Source organism: Schistocerca americana, chromosome 4, assembly GCF_021461395.2.
Source record: "Schistocerca americana isolate TAMUIC-IGC-003095 chromosome 4, iqSchAmer2.1, whole genome shotgun sequence".
Lineage (NCBI taxonomy): Eukaryota > Metazoa > Arthropoda > Insecta > Orthoptera > Acrididae > Schistocerca > Schistocerca americana.
This window is the reverse complement of record NC_060122.1, coordinates 400,057,450-400,079,526: the sequence shown is the minus strand read 5'-3', so window position 1 is coordinate 400,079,526 and position 22,077 is coordinate 400,057,450. Positions and strand designations below refer to the sequence as shown.

The following is a 22,077-nucleotide window of genomic DNA, read 5'->3' as shown; positions in this document are numbered from 1 at the left end:
TAAGATAAGCAATATTAAGATCTCACTAAAAACTGGAAACAAATGTTTCTGAAGTTTTTAGACGGAGATGATTACAACCCAACTATCAACAGAATCCCTGGTAAGTCCTATTCTTTTCATATCTTTTTATTATGGGCTTAATGCTTTGAAATTGTGAATCAGCAAAATATTTATTTTTAACATGTGAAAATGAAACAATATTTGGTGAAATTCATCTGATATTTGAGCACTTTTCTGTAAAATTATCACAATGTACTATGCATGAAATCGGACAAACTCACCCCACAGTTCTGCATAAACCTGCTGCTATATGGACTAACTAGAAACTGAATCATGACACACAATATCAGAACCAAAATCAGTTTTGCAGCCACTGCAAAGTGTCACAGCAGACACTACAGATCTGATGGGTCCAGAAATAGTTATACCTTCACAATCGCCTGTTTTGGGAACTGAGAGTGTGCCGAAACGACGCAGACTAAGTGTGGGAATGGATGAGACGATGAATTTGTCTTATTCAGAGCTGCAACGACTAGCGTTATTGTACCAATTAGATATACCCTGAAGAGGAAGCAGCAGAAATTTATGCGTCAAGAACAAGAAAAGCAATAGAATGAATTGTATAATGTCACAGTACAACACCATTTTTTATTAATAAAAACACGTTTTTTAAGTGAAAGTTCGTTTAATTCTTCATTTACCAAATTCCATATCCTCTTAAAGAAATAATTCAGTAAAAATTTCTTTTCAGTGCAACAATAAGAGTAACATAATCCAATTTGGAATGTTAATAAATGTGTGCACTTATTTACTGTATTGTCAGGCAAATACCTTCATCACATCCTTTTAACAATTTTTGGGAAAATGGAACAAAAACAGTAACTTGTTTCTATTGTAAATGTTACAGGTTAGACAGTTTGTGCACTTATTTTCTTGAGTATTCGAAAATTCTGTTCCAGATTGAATTGTTAAACAATTGTTAAACAATTTTTGATGAAACTACAATCAATGAGAGAGAAGGAAGAAAAACACTAAACTGTATTTTATTGTGTGACATCAGAGCACTTTTTTTTATATTCTTCAAAATATTATTTCGTTGTACCTGAAGAAGAAATTATTTTAATTACAAAAAATACATGAATTAGGTTTCATTATGTAATGTTTTGACAGACTCCCTTACACTACAGTTTGCGTATTACATTAATAATTTCCCGTCTTCTATATGTTGCACATACACGTTTGCTGCTTCCTCTTCTCCCAATAATGGAAGATTGTTGTCATCGTCACTAGGTGCCTCAAAATCCTCATCCCCTGTATCTTTTGCCACATTGTGCAAAACAAAACACAAACAGTTATCACACGGTAGGCTTTTGATTGGGCAAGCCTTACTTTAATTTCATTCGTTGGAAAGGGTGCCTCCTTTTCTTTTGCAATTTTTCGGGAAGAACGTGATCCACCCGCCAAATAATGTTTCCACTGTTAAATCTATATAAACTTCTACAGTTTATTTCTTCTATGTTCCTTCATACTACATATATCTTTTTTGCCTTTGGAGAACCATAAATCCTGCCATTTTCACTAAAAACACTCGGTAACACTTTACCACAACACAGCTCAACGTATGCTACGGAGCTAACTCACAGAAACAGAGAATGTTCTCCCCTTGTGAGAAACTTCTCTGGTTTTATTTGTATGAAATCAGAGAATATTCTTTGTTTTGAGCAACTTCCCCCATCCTTCAATTCACGTTGAGAACATACTTGGGTGAAGTATATTCTCAGACTCACTTTACTCATGCAAACCAGAGAACTTTCTCCAAACTTTTGAGTATGAAGTATATTCTTAGGTTTATTCATATAACCCATTATGTGACCACAGGATAAAATGACTGCCACTTTGTACATATAGCCGTAACAAAGTTATCAGCAGTGAGTGTTGGCCAGAGCTGTAGCACTACAATAGGTATGAATGTGCCTGTGTCCACAGTTTGTCACAATATGCTGGCACAATTTTGTCACTACGTACTGGAATGGACTGAAGCATCTATGATATTGCATTGGCTCCCTTTACCCAGAAACCGCAAATATCTTAGATTGCACCGTCTACATGAAAAAAATTCATGTGCTGATTGGAAGTTTGCAGGTTTTAGTTAGTTATCCTCCCCTACAGCACTGCCCTTATACACATTACAATGTCACTCTACTGTTGAGTGATACAGAGCACAAATGCCAATTCATTGTCACCAATGAATGCAAACATAAAATCTTCACTTCCACATACAGGAAAGACTCTGAACAGGACGCACGTTGCAATTGGAAAAGGGGAGGGGAAGGGAGGGCAGTTAGAGCACTAGGTGTTTAACTTCCTTCAGATAAGTTCACATGTCATTCCTTAGCAGGACACTGCACAATCATGTATGATGATAAATATAATCCTCTTGAAGAGTAACCAAGCCCTCTCTTACAGTGCTTTCACATTCGATCATCATCTTCACCATCAAACATGTTTATGATAGTGTTGGTTAGCAACTTGTTTGGTTCTTGCAATTCTCCAGCAAGCAATGTCAATATTCTAGGCACTCTTACTCAAACAGCATGGAGAAAGATTCCCTAGAACATACCCTGGACTTCTATTGGTGAACATCCTTCAACACAGACTGACATGTTTTGATCAGAACGCTACTGAAAAATGCCTCTATTAATCTAAATAATATGGCAAAGCAAGAAAAGTAAACACCACTCACAGATTAGGTCTTAGGCCTGCTCTGGCTGGCTGGCTGCTGCCTTACAGGGCAGAGTGAGATGCGATCTACAATCGTGGGACTTGTAATCAGCATCTTGTCAACCCCTCCAGCCATTATTGCCACCAGATAAGTCCTGATTATGCCACTTCTTATCTATGCAGCTCCTCATTTGGTACCACAAGGGCTGAGATGTCCCCATACCAGACCTCACTACCTCAGGAAAAGTCTGAAGAGGTACTGGCAATCATACCCAGGTTCTTCCATGCTGAAGACAGGGACACTAAGCATTCAGCTAAAGGTGGTCAACAAAAATGGCTAAATACAAAATTCTTCTTGTAAAAATGACAAGCTGCTGTTGCTGCCAACTGTCGTATATGCATAGCATCACATCACCATCACCCCTATTACAATGTCACCACATAGGCATTTAATCACAGAAGCACCCTGTCTATTCTATTAGAAACTCAGCAGGTCTCACGAGGATAAACACAACACACTTATCCCAACAGTGGCAATGCCTGTTTAAGCTTCTCAAGAGGACATTTTGTTTCAATATTTGCCAAAACTTGTTAAAACAGTGGAAATGTTACTGCTAGGTATTTAGTGTTAGCCTTCAAATAATGACAAAAATGTAGTAATGAACAGCAGTCTATTTATACAACATACAACAGTGAAGCACTTGGGGTACCACCAATCATTATTGGGTAATCATCACAAAAGTAAACATGGAATGCAGGATGTCAAGAGGGGAGGAAGGGGGGGAGGGGGGAGAGAGAGAGAGAGAGAGAGAGAGAGAGAGAGAGAGAGAGAGAGAGAGAGAGAACAATTTATGTGCAAAAATATGATCTCAGAGTTACTGTTACAACAAAACCAATTTGATTAAAAATGACATACCTTAATAGAATCACCCAAACTACGGCTTCGGCCGTGTGGTTTGAAACGTAACGGTGTACCATGACCATTTTCTCGATTAAACTGTTTCACAAGACGTCGTTTGTGTTGAGACTCTGGCAGTGTCTGAATGTGGGCATAGAGTTGGGCCAGAGCTACCTCAGTAGGATCTCCCACCTGTTTATGAACTTCTGCCGAGCGTTCACGATCAACAAATGAGAACACTGTACTTGCTGTTAAACCATCAGTGCTTACTCTACATACCTGTAAATAGATAAAGATAACTATTTAAGGAACCTTACTTTTCAGTCAAGATAAATGAGATGATGACCTAAGAACACACAGGATACGTGGAACGTCTCATTTAACTTTTTAAATAGTGTGTGATGTATTAGATTTTTAGCTTGTGGTGTGTAACAAGAGAAAACAAGTTGTGTCAGAACCACCAATTTTTGGTTTTAACAGCACAGAACTTTCTAAGGCATGATCTTAATGAAGGAAATAACCTTTTGCATTTACCCCTGTCAGTTATGTGCATAGCTACAGCTCAAAGTGAATCTTCTATTTTTATTAACAAACAACTCCTGTCCCCTGTCCCACGCACATCTACTTAACTCATCTTGCACTCACACCATGTTCCTCACGTCTACCCTTCCTGTGTTCTGGCATCCCATCCCAATCATCGCCCCCATATCACTCTCATGACTGGACACACTACGAATTTACTGGTGCCGGTGCCTGTTGTATTCCTATTCTGTGCACCTGTTTCCTCCTTTCAAGCCATTAGTGACACTTTCCTCAACCTTCCCACCCTTACCCTCCACACCACCTTTCTTCCCCTCTTCCATTCTACCAGTCAAAACCTGACCCCATTCAAGCTGGAGAACTGCAGTCCCAGCATTGTACATTCAGACAGTGTTATACTGGAGCCAAGGTAGCCCCTGAGGGCCGATAACCTATATAATACCACAGAGGACGAGGTTGTCTATACCCAAGGCGTACCCAAAAGCACCATGGTAAACACCGGCTATTTACATACAAGATAATGGAAAAAGACATGCCAAGCACTACTTCCTGCAGGGGGAGCTCGAGCCATGGCCTGCAGGAAGTATCACTACGCCAAAATCTCATTGGCTGGAGACAGCTATTTAGGGGCTAGAACCAGGCCCGAAGTTCAGCTTACGCCGGATGCCGACCTCGTGTACTGCGACCACTGAAGATTATGTCTTCGTCTCTGAATTGGACTGTTACTCGTGTGTGAGTGTGTTACCAAGAACCTTTGTGGAAACTTAGAAGTGAACTTTTGTTTGCCTCAATTAGTAAAGTTTTTTCATTATTGTTACCTTTCGTTTGTATGTTCAGTCACAACAGCTGTGAACTTACATCAATAAAAGTGTTTGTGAAACATTGCGAATTGTCAGTCACAACAGCCGGCACAATGTAACTGTACAGGTTTTGTGAAAACACACAAAGCACAGTCAGTATACCTTCGCACAACTGGGAAATGTCATGCATGTGCCCATTTCTGAACACAGTATGTGATTTAACGCAAATTGTTCCCAGTTTAAATATGGAATATGATTATCACTATCCCACTGGCAATCTATTCTTGACAGTAAGAACTCCACTAAAAATCGAACTTCTACAAAAGAATACATCGTATCTTGGATGTTTCCTTTTTTACCCCACGCGTTATTGACTACTCTAATGCTTTGTGTCATGGATCAAACAGTAAGGAATAAATTTAAAAAAGGAAGTTTAGCATCAGACCAGATATAGAGGATGTCCCAAGTAAAACTGGTACACCTCATGTACTGGTTAATCACCTCTACACTCCGTTCATCACAAAGATAAACCTGATGTAAACAAACAAAAATGCGGTGATTGGTCAGCAGCCGTAGCACACATACACCAGTGTTGTTACGCTCCTGAAAGTAGGTCCTTATTATATATATCTTACTGCTGTGTTACTGTAAAAGATAATTTATCATCATCTACTGTATTAACAATCATCTACGTTTTTCTTAGTCATGCACTAGCTATGTATTTTGTATTTCCAAAATCGTGTACAGTCGCAGTGTGTGTACTGACGTGCACTGATTGTCGTGCTGTTAATACATAGTGTGAAAATGACCAAGGCTGCTTCTGCCTCCGTCGTGAAACATGCATGGAACACGATTAAAAAGTGGTGAGAAACAGATTGTTCTGAATGTTTTTAACAAGTTTACAGAAAAGTATCTGTCGCTAGTGATATGGCAGATTGCAGAAGTGACTTCTGAATTTACTGGTATCTCTATGTCAAGTGTTCTGAGCGTGTGGAAAGAAAAACAGAATACCGGCAAACTTTCCACACCAGGGAAGATGTGGAAACATCAATCATATGTCTTGCAAAAGAGTGATGATTTTGTGAAAAGTGCTGTGCAATCAAAGGTGCACGCATTTTTCCTCAGAAACTAGGCACGAAGCACCCACAATAGATAAAGCACTTAAACTGGTAAATGACAATTATGACTTGCCCAGTTTTAAAAGGACAACTTTTTAAAAACTAATGCGAGTCATTGGTTCCCAGTTTGAAAAAAAATTAGTATAGTACCAGACAGAGATGATATTTCTTTGTGGAGGAGGCATTATCTTCATGAGATTCATGAATTCAGATGTGAGAAACATAATATTTATCACCTTGATGAGACTTGGGTTAATGTGGGACATGTCAGACAAAAAGTATGGGCTGGAAACAGTTACTGATAAGAGGTAATCTTTTGTTGCAGGTCTGTTACAAATGATAAAAAACCCGACGGGAAAAGGAATTATTATGCATATAGGTAACAACTGTGGTTTTGTGGAAGGTGGTGATTTAATTTTTGAATTTAAGAAAACAGGAGACTATCACAAAGAAATTAATGGTGAAGTACTTCTTAAGTAGTTTAGAGATGTTCTGTCCAAATTAGAGCCCTCCAGCATTCTTGAAATGGACAACGCATCTTATCACAGCGTCCATTTCTTTTACAGATCTCAAATAGTGTTGGTCACGGGGAATTTCCTAGCAGGAGACTTTGCTTGAAACATTTCTTTACATTTCTTGATGAAGTGTGTCTTTATGTAACTCTCGACAATGTGTTTTTATGTAACACTCGACAATGTAAATTTTTGTTTTAATGCAAACTCCCCTGTTTCTGTAACAACTCAACAAATATGAGCTTCTCACAACAACTGATGCATAAACACACAGCTGCACTCAACTTTCCGATAAAATGTAATGTAACCACCTTTTGAGACGATGTCCTTCCTTCTCCTTGAAGTTTGTCAGTTTCTTGTCTTAGCCTCTTGCCAGTGAACAGAATTATGACTGTTATTGTAGTGGCTTAGCTTGTTGACTGTACAGTGTATGACAGGTCAAGTACTGAAAACAATGTACATCAATAATACAATAAGTTCTCAGACTGAACAATGAATACCACCTTGTGTGTTCATAGCTGTTGTATGCAACTTGCTCCGAACTGGCAATGGAGTCCTTACTGGCTTGCATTCAGTCATGTAAAAACTTCTCTGATATAACCACTCTGATATAATGTAATTACGTCAATAGATTGATTTAATTCAATGGCCAGATAACATCTTACAGCACCATGAGCCTCGATGCGAGATCTCATCGATAAACCATTCTTGATTTGTTTTGTCCTTTCTTTGTCTGCTGAAGCAATTGTAGTGTCATCTACATAAATGAGTAGGAAAACTGGAAGTTTCTTACATTGTTTATAAACACACAGATTTGAATCTGTAGACTGCAATATAATTGATTTTAAGGTTGCATTCAACTTAAAATGGCTCTTCTAAGTTTGTGAACTTTATCACAGAATTTCGGTGTTTGGAGCATGTCATTTGCCTTCTTGACTATATGATTATCTTTCTCTTCATCTTTCATCCTTAGACCAAGAATATGACCAGTGAATTTTTACTGTGTTAATTACACCACTGTGAAATGCAGTGGTGATTTCCAGCTGCAAGACAAGCAATTCAGATTTGACTAACAGAGCCTTGGGTAGCCTAAATGATTTGTCAATTATTGCAAATATTTCCACAAAGTCAACTCCAGGCCAATGATTGAATCCTCATGCAACCATTCTCGGTTATCTTTTCAGTGAAGATATATCACTTCTGAATTTATTCCTCAAAACAGTCCTACAGTCAATTACCCTTTAATTTGTTGATTTGTCTACAATGGCCCCAGATATCACTTTTCAATAACGACCTGATATAATCATATATAGCTTCATAACACTCTCGATGATCTGGTCCACACAATGCATCACTGTCACTGACCTTTGTCGCATTTGCAATAAAGTCAGTATCATGATGGAAATATCAGATAAGTCTTTGGCACAAACTCTTGAGCAGGTGTGATGCTTGAAGAATGATTGTCTTCACAATTTAACAAGTCATTGTAGGGACTGAATTCTTGGCCTGTATTGATTGGAAGTCAGTCTCCTTCAGAGGTTCATTGCCTGATGATGTCTCTGATTCAGCGTTTGTATCATTATTGAAATCTCCTCCAATGGAATTCACGCTGATGCCTTGTCTTTGGTGGTGATGTCATTCAGCTTCATTAAATTTCTCATCAGCTTGTTTGGGCTAGAAACTGATCGAAGGACATCACATTTCAACATGTGAATCCTGTTATCTCTTGATACCTATGCACAGTATGAATAGCCAACAAAAATCCCTTCAGCACCAATCACACCTTTTTTTCCCCAGTACAACGTCCTTTTGACCAAATGTATGAATCAGAATGATGGAAATCCATCAGACAATCTTTGTATCCACAGTATCAAGGGTGGGCATAAATTGGTAATTAGATCCTTCTACTGTACACCAGACTCATATCCTGATGTAATCAAAAACTTAGAGAGAGAATCTCAATTCACTTGTACGCAAGTTCTCCAATTGTTTTGTAATCATAGATGAAGAATTTAATCATCCAATTAATTGAGAAAATTACATTTTTGTTAGTGCTGGGCATGATAAGATATGCTATGAAACAGTACTAAATGTCTTCTCTGGAAACTATCTGGAACAGATAGTTCAGAACCCCATTCATGATGGAAATATATTAGATCTAATGACAGACCTGATCTCTTTGAGGATGTCCACAGTGAAATTGGTACTAAGTGACCATGATGTGGTTGTAACAACAATGATTACCGAAGTACAACAAGCAACTAAAACAAGCACAAAGATAAATATTTTCAGTGAACTATATAAAAAATCAGTAGCATCGTATCTGAATGAGGAACATGAAACCTTTAGCACATTGCAGGAGCATGTGGAGGAATTATGGCTCCAGTTTAAGAGGACAGTTGACCATGCAGTGGATAGATAAGCCCAGTAGAGCAGTTCATAAAGGGAGGGAACTTCAATAGTATACAGTCACTTTAAAGACAGTTCTCAAGAAACAGTGATAACTGCATATTTGACATAAAAATAATGCATATGGCTATAGAGAGAGAGAGATGTTGAATGAAACACATTTCCCTGTAAAGAGAGCAATGGTGAACCCTTTAATGACTACTGTAGCACAATATTGTCAAATGATCTCCCCCAAAGGCCAAAGAAATAAAGAAATTCTGGTCATGTGTACAGACTGTTATTGGCACCAAAGTTAGTGTCCAGTATGTCGCAAATGAGACAGGAACTGAAATTGAGGGTAGTAAAGCAAATGCTGAAATACTTAACTCCATTTTCAAATGCTCCTTTACAAAGGGAAACCCAGGAGAACTGCCCCAGTTTCATCCTCCTACCATTGAAAAGATGACTGAAATCAGTATTAGTGACAGCAGTGTTGAAAACCAGATGAAATCGTTAAATCTAAACAAAGCTCCAAGACCCGATCAAAACTCTATATATTCTAAACCAGTATTTCAGCTGAGATAGCCCCTCTTCAGTCTATAATCTATCATAGATTGCTCGTACAGAAAACTGTGCCCAGTAGTTGGAAGAAAGCACAGGTCACAACAGTCTACAAGATGGCTAGTAGAAGTGATCCACAAAACTACTTCCAATATCCTTGACAATCAATTTTCCGTTGAATCTTAGAACATATTCTGAGCTCTAACATAATGAACAGATAACCACGTCCACACCAACCAGCATGGATTCCAAAAATGTTGGCAATGTGAAACAACTCTCACTTTTATCACATGACATGCTGAAAGCTTTGGAGCAAGGCAATCAGGTAGATGCAGTATTTCTTGATTTCTGAAAAGCATTTGACTCGGTACCACACCTTCATTTGTTGACAAAAATTTGATCATATCGGGTATCACGTGAAATTAGTGACTGGATGGAAGACTTTTTGGTAGGGAGGACACAGCATGTTATCTTGGATGGAGAGTCAGCATTAGATGAAGTAACTTTTGGTGTGGCCCAGGTGTGTTAAGACCCTTGCTGTTCATGTTGTGTATCAGTGACTCTGTGGACAGACAGTTTGCAGATGATGCAGTTATCTACAATGAAGTACTGTCTGAAAGAGTCTGTACAAATATTCAGTCAGATTTTAATAAGATTTCAACATGGTGCAGAGACTGGCAACTTGCTTTAAATGTTCAGAAATGTAAAATTGTATACGTAACAAAATGAAAAATCTAGTATTTCATGACTATAATATCAATGAGTCACGGTGAGAATCAGCCAACTCATACAAATGCCTGGATATAGCACTTTGTAGGGATATGAAATGAAACGATCACTAGGCGCAGTTGTGGGTAAAGCAGATGGTAGACTTTGGTTGACTGGTAAAATACTGGGGAAGTGCAATCAGTCTACAAGGAAGATTGCTTAAGAATCACTTGTACAACCCATTTTAGAATACGAACATATACAGAGGGGGGCGGCATGAATGGCCTTAGGTTTGTTTGGCCCATGGGAAACTGTTAAAGCGACGCTGAATAAAATGGACTGGCAGACTCTTGAAGATAGACATTAACTATCCCGAAAATGTCTACTAACAAAGTTTTAAGAACCAGGTTCAAATGACGATTCTACGAATATGCTACAACCCCTTATGTTTTGTTCGCATAGGGATCTTGAGAACAAGATTAGAACAATTACAGCATTCACAGAGTCTCTCTAACCATCATTCTTTCCCACCCTGTATGTGAATGGTTCAGGAAGAAGCCCTAATAACAGGTACAATCAGACATACCCTTGCCATGCATTTCATAGTGGTTTGTAGAGTATGGGTGTAGATGTAGATGTAAAGCAACAATTTTGGATGTAGTTAGTTGTGTTGGTGGTTTCGACCCTGACTCAAGCAGCATATAATGGGCTGCTTTGACCAATGAGCAGCCCTTTTCTTCAGCAACGCCATTTTAATGGTGTATGGAACTGTTAGTGTATTCCTGCCATCCTGGGGAAGGAGTCCAGTCTTTTATTGCAGTACTCCTTTGTCTGACTCAAAGAATTTAATATTATGACTACTCTGATTTTCAGATAGGTTTTTGAAATCAACAAATCTGTTGAGAACTTCCCTCATTATGTTGAAGGAAATAGACTTGACACCATCTAGAGTGGTCATCTATAAAAATCACAAAAAAATGTTGTGCCACCTTGAAGTGTCTGTCTCCTTGACCCACAGACATCAGAGTAGATAAACTCCAGAAGTTTGAGTTACCTTCTCGTTTGGTAACAGGAATGGACACACTTTTTCCTTCAAGACCCTTAGTGATCTATAGAGATTGACATCACTGATTTTCAAACCTGCCATATTCTCTTTTTTTGGTCATTTTGATCATATCGTGCAAGTTCAAGGGGCCTAATCAACCATGCCACGTTAACATATCATATTTTTGTAACTTTCAGCTTGGCAACGACACACTTCCTTGGCCCATTTTCTTGTAAATAAAACAAGTTTCAACTCTGTTTGCAGTCACTTTGGTTTTACCGTTAGTATCTTGTGTAACTGCAAGTGCTGTTTTTCAAATGTCGTGGTGCGACTGTCGTCCACAATCTTTGCCAATGAAATGTGATTGGTTCCGAGTTCTGGCACATATAAAGAGTTTTTCAGCATTATGCAGTTGGTGCCGCTACCTTCGCTTATGATACATATGTTACCTTTAGCTATTACTAGCGTGGCATTTGTCTGCAAGCATTAAATTCGCATGCGTTTCTGTTGTGTGAATTTTCGTTAATTGCACATGTGTGATGTGCAACCACTGACTATGCACTAACTAATATTGAAACCACCAAACTAGAGAGAGGGCTCATTCACAGAGGAACAACACTGAGTTTGTTGAGTCTTTGCAACTTGCACACTTAGTTTCTTCTTGAAAAACTCTTATCTTCTTTGTGTCCCCTCTTATTACAAAAGCTGCATTTGTATGATGATTTTTTCCTTTCTTGTTTTAGTTTTGATTTTTGTTCCAATGTCTCACTGTCACTCATAGCACTTCTTGACTTGTTCATGAAACATTGATCCAATTTAATAAACATTATGGCACACTCATTTTCACTGCCTTTCTGAATTTTTGCGTTTTTCTTCCAACATTTTTACTTTTAAAATCTCGACATCTGGTAGACTGTCATGGGCTTCAAAAGGTGTAGACATCTTGAAGATTGTAGTGCAGAATTATTGACAACTGATCACCCTTTGCTTGTAACTTGTCAAGAACACTGAAGAATTCAGTGCTATATTGTGTCACATCATAGCTATGTTGCATTTTGTAAAGAGTGAGGCATTTGAGCGGTGTTGCTTCGCAAGCAAGTCCTTTGGACTCCTAGATTTAAGCCACACCTGATGTGATACGCAGTTCCCTACTTGCTTCAGCTCAATGGGACTGATGGATAAAATTCAAGCATGCTTTCCCTTTTCCGTCTGCTGCTGACCATGCTTCGTATGCAGCTTCTGCAGCAGCCAGCACTTCACCTCCACCAGTCACTACAGGTTGCTATAGGTCGATAGGCAGAAACTGCCAAATTGTCCAGTCTTTTGCCAACAACTGCATCTATATTAACACTGCAAATAACCGTGAAGTGCACGGCAGAGGGTACATCCCATAGTACCAGTCATTATGGTTTCTTCTCGTTCTGTTTGTATATGGCACAAAGGAAGAATGATTGATTGAATGCCTCTGTGTATGCTGTAGGTATTCTAATATTGTTCTCATGATATGTATGAGGTTGTTGTAGGTTCATGGAGCCAACATTTAAAACTGCTCCTTGAAACTGCATTAGCAGACTTTCTCAGGAGAGTTTACGTGTATTTTCAAGAGACTACCAGTTCAGTTTATTCAGCATCACTGCAACACTCTCCCATGTGTCAGACAAGCCTGTCACCATTCGTGCTGCCCTTTTCTGTATATGTTCAATATCCCCTGTTAGTCCTATTTGGTACAGGTCTCACACACTTGAGTGATATTCTAGAATGAGATGCACAACTGATTTTTAAGTAAATTCCTTTGGAGATTGAGTGCACTTCCTCAATATTCTAGTAATCAACCAAGGCTACCACCTGCCTTACCCATGACCAAGCCTATGTTGTTATTCCGTTTCATCTCCCTACAAAGGGTTACATCCAGATATTTGTACAAGTTGGCTGATTCCAACTGACTCACTGATATTATAGTCATAGAATATTTTTTTGCGACATGCACAATTTTACATTTCTAAACATTTAGAGCAAGTTGCCAATCTCTGCACCACTTTGAAATCTTATAAAGATCTGACTGAATATTTATGCAGTCTCATTGATTCAGCACTTCATTACAGACAACTGCATCATCTGCAAACAGTCTGAGGTTACTATTAATATTATCTGCAAAGTCATTAATATAGAACATGAACAAGAGTCCCAACACGCTTCCCTGGGGCACACCTGAAGTTACTTTTACATCTAATGATGACTCTCCATCCAAGGTAACACACTGTGACTTCTCTGCCATAAAGTAGTCAATCCAGTCACAGATTTCAGTTGATACACCATATGATCAAAATTTTTACAAGTGTAGGTGTAAAATTATAAAGAATATAGCAACCAGTCGCAGAAACATAATTTATTTATCTTGTTACAAATCAATTTTGACTGATATCAGTCATCATCAGTGCATTTTTCTAACCGATACATGCCATAAGTAGAAGTACTATCCTTGGAAGATTTCTATCATTAAGCCAAGGACAGTACTTCTACTTATGGCATGTATCATTTAGAATAATGTACCAATGATGGCTGATATCAGTCGAAATATACTTGCAACAAGATAGATAAATTACGTTTCCGCGACTGGTCGCTACATTCTTTATAATTTTATATTCCACGGCCGCTGCACAGAAAGGGAACCTTATGGAGCCCAACATTCAAAAGTGTAGGTGTGGTACTGAGTCAAATGCTTTCCAGAAATCAATAAATGCTGCATCAATGGAACTTCAAAAAAGGATGTGCACAGATTTGAATTTGCTGACTGGAACATTTTCACTTAACCACAATTCCAGCTAACCCTATTTAGACAATCAATTCTCTACTGTACTTAATAAGCCAACAGAAATAATGTACATAACTCCCAAAAGTTGAGAGCCTTGAGTTCTCGAAAAATGGTTCAAATGGCTCTGAGCACTATGGGACTTAACTTCTGAGGTCATCAGTTCCCTACAACTTAGAACTACTTAAACCTAACTAACCTATGGACATCACACACATCCATGCCCGAGGCAGGATTTGAACCTGCGACCGTAGGGGTCGCGCGGTTCCAGACTGTAGTGCCTAGAACCGCTCGGCCACTCCGGCCGGTCTTGAGTTCTCTTCTTTAGTACATATTTACTAAAATAATAAAACTGAAACAGTAATAATAAAAGTTTTTGATAAATTATGTACAAAATTTGTTCATTCAGACATTGGAGCACTTTGATACAACTGTGAAAAAAGATTAAGGAAAATGATATTTGTCGAACCTTCGGTGTTATTCTTGATTTATTATGCTCAATCCAGAAAGCACGAACATCTGTAGCCAATTTTGGTGGAATATTGAACAAGTTCTTTTCCTGCTTGATCATGAAAGCAATTACACCACACATTTTCTGAGAATTGTCATGCAAAGCTTCTGGTGTCAGCTATAACAACAAACAACATGGAGTTAGATATTTTCACAATGACAACAGGCTGATCATTTACATGATTGTCTTACATTAACCCTAATCCATTATTATTATTATTATTATTATTATTATTATTTTGAGTTTTGTGTACAGTGATTTATAAACAAGTATGTTCAATAACACACACACACACACACACACACACACACACACACACATTACATTTTCAAAAATTATTCCTTGGAGTATCTACATACGCATCGATATTCTCCAAAGCATCTTATGGAATGTAGAGAAAGTCATCATGTACCATCGTCACTTCCTCAGTTCCAACACCAGGCATGAGTAGCATGCAGAAAGAATGACTTTTGTTAATCCTCAGCATGAGCTTCAATCTCCTGTATTTTATCCTCATAATCTTTTTGTGGGAGAAAGCAAAAGACTGGGCAACTCTTTCAGGAATGTGCACTCTCGGAATTGTGACAAACTTCTCCACAATGTACGACACCTCTCTTGTCGCAACTGGCACTGGACTTACTAAGCAAACCAGAAATGAAAAGCAATGCTCTATTTGAATAAAGCTTCTTTATTCTCTCTATTAATTTTACCTGGTAAGGGCAACGTACTCAGAAACAATATTCAAGTGTCAGTTGAATGAGTTTTGTAAGTTCTCTCACAGGTGGACTATACTTATTGAGGATTCCTGCAATGAATCTGTCTGGCCTCTGTCTTTCCCATTTTTGTATCTGAAGATTTCTATCAGTTAAGAATGGCGTACTGTGTTCTGTTTGCAACAAACTCTTCAATCCAACTACAAAGCTAGTCTGATATCCTGTACACCTGCATTTGGCTCATCGGGTTACAGAGTAAACCTGTATTGAGTGCTTTCCACAAGTCAAGGAAATAGAGCCCTGCAAACATGTGGTTTATCCACATGGTCTGCACATGCCTGCTGTTTGAGAGAGCACAAATACACTTCGAGAATGTTGGCGGAACTTGACGAATATGACTGATGCTTCCTTGCCTAACAACATAAGCGAGTGAGCATTTGGATGCAGCCATGCGGATGTCACACACTTCTCCACAACCACGTGAATACCACGGGCTCACAGTAACTTCCACATCGGCCATGCATTTGCAGTGTGCAATGCATTTTGTTCACCACCAGAGTTGGACAACATTTCTTCAAATGATGAATGACACATACAGGTTCAAAATCAATATTTGTTACTCACGAATAACGAATAAAAATATTTACTGAAAACATTATTCACTTACATGCCATCTGTGAATGTAAAACATTGTGAAAATTAAATAAATTTGAAATCAAATGAGATTTATTGTTCCAATTCTTTGCCATTTATTAGATGTACTTTATGTTGCTTTTAAATGAGTTTTCAAAACAACTCTCTTTTTCAAACATCTCACCAGAAAGTTTATTTCATTTTCAAAGATTTGTCATTACGACGCACTACAGAAAATATGTTTTACTCATGTAAAGAGGATATCAGTATGATACATTTCCTGAAATTTTCTTTATTTCAGGACAGCGGTACAAGACTTTCAAATCACAATACCTTCATCAAAAACTGAGAAATCATCAATTCTGCTGTAATCTTTTTGCAAAATTAGTTGTAATTCAATCTTAGCTCCTCCATGCACAACAAGTTTAAAATAAAATTATCTTTTTATGATGCATCATCATTTGAAACTAGTGGCCTAATTCTTTTTTTTTTTTTTTATATGTATGTGGTCTGTCGTAGGCCTCCCTTGGTCACAGGTAGCAATGCAGGTGAACTATTTATTTTTAAATCATGGATGATAAGCAATTACTGCAGTTTGTGTAGATAGTTGGAAAAAGTATTTCCACTGTCTCTTGGCACTTTCTCAATCAGAAACATTGCCAGTGTGCTGCAATATTATGAACACATAGTGGACCAAAAAACTGTTCCTATTCTAAAGGAAAGCTTACTCAGAGTTAATCCTAAAATATTTTCGAATAACCCAGGATGTTCAGCAGCATTCCACAAAAGTATAAGGAGACTTTACATTAAATGTTTGTCAATGCTAGTCATTAGTAAACACCAAGTTCTTGCTTGGTTTGCTCATTTTGTAGCATCATAAACATGAACGAATTACATAATCATATCAAGCAGACACCCACAACCAATAGTATTAACAACCTAAGGAAGATGCTGCAGATTAAGAGTTTTTGTCAGCTGCATACTCACCTTTGGGGCCTTAATTAGCGTATTCATGCACATTAGTAGAGGAAGGGAGAAGGTACCAACAGGTGCAGAGACAGTTGAATTGGACTCTGTAAGTAATGTAACTGCTAAGGTCATCCGCCCATTAATATTTTCATGTTGCACTTGTAAAGCAAGTAAAGCTCAGCCTGAAGGTTGACCTTAACACTGTAGTGCTCTACTAGGCATAGTGGTGTGCCCTTTATGTTCTCCCACGTATGAACTGACTAATATAGCCAGCTGGAGTCGGACCTACATTTCATCATGCACTCCGAAACATAGTGCAACTTGAATTGGAATTTATGTCATTGTTAGGGATGGAAGAAGTGATAAGTAACAGATAAAATTGTAGGACCAACAGGGGATTGAACCCCAAACTTTTAGTTTTGTAGCCTGGAACGTAACCCACTGAGCCATATTTCTGTAAAAATCATAGATAAATTAGTTATGAAACAGAAACTGCACTGAGCCAGGAGAATGAACAGCAGTTCTATAATTCTGTACAAGAAGCAAACAAGAACACCAGCATTCTAGATGATTTATTATTTAAACTATGAATACTTATTCACAATGAATATGAAAAGGATAGTTGCTACTCACCAAACAGCGGAGGTGTCGAGTCACAAATAGGCACAACAAATAAAGACTGTCTGAAAGTGAGCTTTAGGCCAACAAGGCCTTCGCCAAAAATACACTCACTCACTCACTCACTCACTCACTGTCTGTCTCTGTGTGTGTGTGTGTGTGTGTGTGTGTGTGTGTGTGTGTGTGTGTGTGTGTGACAAAGGCTCTGTTGGCCAAAAGCTCATTTTATGACAGTCTTCTTCTTGTGCCTATCTGCAACTCAGCATCTCCATTATATGGTGAGTAGCAATTATCCTTTTCACAACAACGTTACATTCAATCTTGGATTTTCCACTGTTTTATTCATCAATTGTTTTGCATCATTTACATCTTGCTGTGACCTGCAGAATGCAGCTGCCTCCATGTCAATATGATTGTTTCCCACAGCTTTGTACTTGTACATGAAAATTTGTTTAATTTAACTTACACGATCTAAATTTTACAGGCCTTCAGATCGAGATGTCACGTCTTATCACTCTCCAATCTTTATCATGGTTTCTTACTTCACCGACCTACTAGTACACCTCTTTATATTCCTCTTGTATTACATTTGTTGGCCTTTCTTATAGAAGTTTCTTTAATGAAAACTTAGCCAGCAGGTAAGTAACTGTGTACTCATAGTAATAATTATTAATACAGGGTTATTACAAATGATTGAAGCGATTTCACAGCTCTACAATAACTTTATTATTTGAGATATTTTCACAATGCTTTGCACACACATACAAAAACTCAAAAAGTTTTTTTAGGCATTCACAAATGTTCGATATGTGCCCCTTTAGTGATTCGGCAGACATCAAGCCGATAATCAAGTTCCTCCCACACTCGGCGCAGCATGTCCCCATCAATGAGTTCAAAAGCATCGTTGATGCGAGCTCGCAGTTCTGGCACGTTTCTTGGTAGAGGAGGTTTAAACACTGAATCTTTCACATAACCCCACAGAAAGAAACCGCATGGGGTTAAGTCGGGAGAGCGTGGAGGCCATGAAATGAATTGCTGATCATGATCTCCACCACGACCGATCCATCGGTTTTCCAATCTCCTGTTTAAGAAGTGCCGAACATCATGATGGAAGTGCGGTGGAGCATCATCCTGTTGAAAGATGAAAACAGCTCCCTGCTTGCTTTATTCGTCGACTTCCGCGGGCTACGCGTGAAACTTGCCCGCACGCGTTCAACCGTTTCTTCGCTCACTGCAGGCCGACCTGTTGATTTCCCCTTACAGAGGCATCCAGAAGCTTTAAACTGCGCATACCATCGCCGAATGGAGTTAGCAGTTGGTGGATCTTTGTTGAACTTCGTCCTGAAGTGTCGTTGCACTGTTATGACTGACTGATGTGAGTGCATTTCAAGCACGACATACGCTTTCTCGGCTCCCGTCGCCATTTTGTCTCACTGCGCTCTCGAGCGCTCTGGTGGCAGAAACCTGAAGTGCGGCTTCAGCCGAACAAAACTTTATGAGTTTTTCTACGTATCTGTAGTGTGTCGTGACCATATGTCAATGAATGGAGCTACAGTGAATTTATGAAATCGCTTCAATCATTTGTAATAGCCCTGTATTAGCCCTACGCAATATTATTATGACAAACTAATGCTAACAGCTGCTCAGCATGGGAACGTCTTCCCATGACCGGAATGGAAATCACATGACTGGAATTAGCGTCTCCTATTGGCCATAATGGACTAGTTCCTCTTTGCACTTATGTTGGGTGCTTCATGTCTATTGTACTGTGAACGGGGTTGCCATCACTGCAAGAAAAGCTCAGAATACTGTTGTTGTGCTGTTCTTCCGTAACATTACATGAAACCATACACAAAGTAATTAACAACCAACTTTTCATCAGTAAACCTATCCATAGAGCTGTGTAACACTGTTAATTTACAACTAATATTGCCATGAAAACAAACCCACGAGAGAAAAGAGCAGTACTTAAAGCAAGCTTGAAAGCAGAGAGTAAAATGTATACTACTGTTGACAATAGCACGTACTGTGAGCGAATACAAACTAGACGCACATACTGTCAACATCTGCACTGTTGTGCACCATTTTCAGTGAAATACGGAAACAAATATAATTGGGGCACGAGACCAAAGAAAATGCTATAACTCTGTAATGAGGCCCATGGACTCTGGAACCTGTATACGACTCAATGGACAAATTTTTATCTGAAAACTAGTTGTTTTTAAGTGTAGTTACATGGGTGGGACTAAAAAATAATGTGTTCATTAACATTAATCACATACACATATCCTATGAATCAACTCACTACTGATCATTTCGATAAGACAACTGTTCAAATGATGTACCGTACTTTACAGCTTATTAGACACTACAAACTGTGAACTGCACCTTCATTTTTAGGCAATTTTTAAAAAAAGAACACTTTTACCATTTTTATTATTAGTTTGCACAGCCAGGCTAAAAAAATTCTTAGTTTACAAAACCTAATTGATGTTTAAAATTCTTGAAAATCATCATCTGAACTTCTTCTTCTTCTTCTTCTTCATCACTGTCCTCTTTATATATAAGATGTTTTTCACTGGAATCTACAGCGTTACTTATGCCGCAATTTTCGAAAAACTTAACAATAACGTCTTACCTCACCCTAGACTATGACTCTTATCCATTGACACTTGTTTGAGTGCAGGTTGTTTAAAAGCTCCGTTTGGGGTGAATTCATGTTGGGCTTCATCCATGATCCATTTGTTCCATTACTCCCTCACATACACTTTAAACGGTTTATTTATCGAGACATCAAGAGGCTGCAATTGTGAAGTTAAGTCCTCTCGGAATAACGGCAAAATCTGTATTTCCCAGTCTCAATTACTCTTTCAGAGAATTTTTCAAATGTGTACTAAGCTGATGTAGCACCAGAAGATAACTCTTCTTTAAGAAAGCACCATTCCTTCTCTCCCACCCTGTTAATCCATAATTTCACACCAGCTTCATCCATCCAACACTTGTCATGTATGCAAACACCACCACCTTGGTATATTTCAGAAGGTTCTGGCACTGTTTAGCACTTTAAAATGATCATTGGATTAAGTTTAGTTCCATCAGCATGACATGAAAGGAAAACAGTGTAGTGCATTTTTTCATGTCCACTTGTTTTTCTAGTTACAGTTTTAGCACCTTTCATGGCAATAGTTCTGTTACTCAGCATATCAAATGTGGGAGGAGTTTCATCCACGTTCGCTATTTCGCTTAGTTCCACACTGGTTTTCTTTCAATGTTGAATAATAAAGTGATGGAAAGATAGTATGAAGAGAGAATACTCTTGTGGCATTTTCTGAGAGATTTTGGTTTTCGTTCGTATGCCAAGTCCATGATGCTTCATGAACCTGCATTTGAATAATTTTTGTATTAACTCCAATGCCATTGTTATGGTGTCCTTGACTCCATTTCAATATGTCATCTTCTAGTTTTGGCCATTTTTGCATTCGGTACTATATTTACATATTTAGTCTTCCTCAACTTTTTCAGTTCTTCATAGTAAGCCTGCGCAATCGCAAATGGTTTTTTTCTGTTGGATGGAGGGCTGAAAAGCCGCTCAGCTGCTCTGTTTCCATGTCCTTTTGCATATGCTATTACTTTCAGTTTATAGCCCACATAATATGAATACCTTTTATTTTTATACATTACAAAACTAGCTACTAACAGAAATATTTTACTGTCACCAATAACATAAATCGCTTTCAATTCAAGTTCACTAGCACTGTAGACTGTAATGATGCATCATAGGTTAGACAGTGTTATGGGTTTTTGATGGCAGAGCAGGAGGTAAACAGTGTTAGCAAGTCTGTGGATCCTCGCAACTCTAATTTTTCGTATCAGTGCACAGCTGCTGCCAGTTGAATCCAATGTTACCCGATAGAGACAGGTTTCCCCCTGGCATCGAATATATGGCCATTTTTAAGACTGGCAGGAATCTTAAATCAAACACTGGATTTTTTTATATTAATGTCGAGGATAAGATGCACTTGAATTTTGGAGGCAATTTTTTGAAGAAAAATGTGTGTCTTATAGTGCTTAAAATACAGTATGAATATGTAACAAATGCACGACATTAAGCGCTTATTTTGCACAGGCTACCATTTGTAAATTCCCTGCTTGCACTACATAACTAGTATTTGCACTACTAGTTTAAACATTATTCACCTGACTTACGAATTTTATGTGTGACTACCATTTATGTACTTATTTGAAATAAACCTTTGGTCGAGTTCTAAACAACTTGGTTTAGGCAATGTAATTATTCTACAAGATCTGATTTAAATATTCCATTCTCATTTCAATTATCTATTTGTTAGATATTTCATTGTTTTTTATAAGTTTGTCTGTATTAATAGAAGGTTTGAGGAATCTTAGCTGTGTCAGGATTTGGACTTGAAAGTGACAGTGCATGGTCACCCCCTGTATAGTTCAGCAAGCAATGCAAAAGACTTAGCACACTGGAATTGAGTTTGCTCTTCTGGGAAAGTGATTGCGAGTGGA

At 38.3% G+C, this 22,077-nt stretch overlaps 1 protein-coding gene across 5 annotated transcripts in view; it reads right to left on the bottom strand.

Annotated features, from left to right (window-relative positions):
- Positions 1 to 22,077, bottom strand: part of LOC124612962 (rho GTPase-activating protein 19) — a 142,456-nt gene that overhangs the window by 38,164 nt on the left and 82,215 nt on the right. For all 5 annotated transcript variants that reach the window (XM_047141487.1, XM_047141486.1, XM_047141488.1 and 2 more), the window contains 2 exons: positions 14,570 to 14,728; positions 3,638 to 3,898 (listed from right to left, as the gene is read on the bottom strand). In XM_047141487.1, coding sequence (XP_046997443.1) covers positions 3,638 to 3,898; positions 14,570 to 14,728 — 420 coding nt within the window. The remainder of the gene's footprint in view (positions 1 to 3,637; positions 3,899 to 14,569; positions 14,729 to 22,077) is intronic.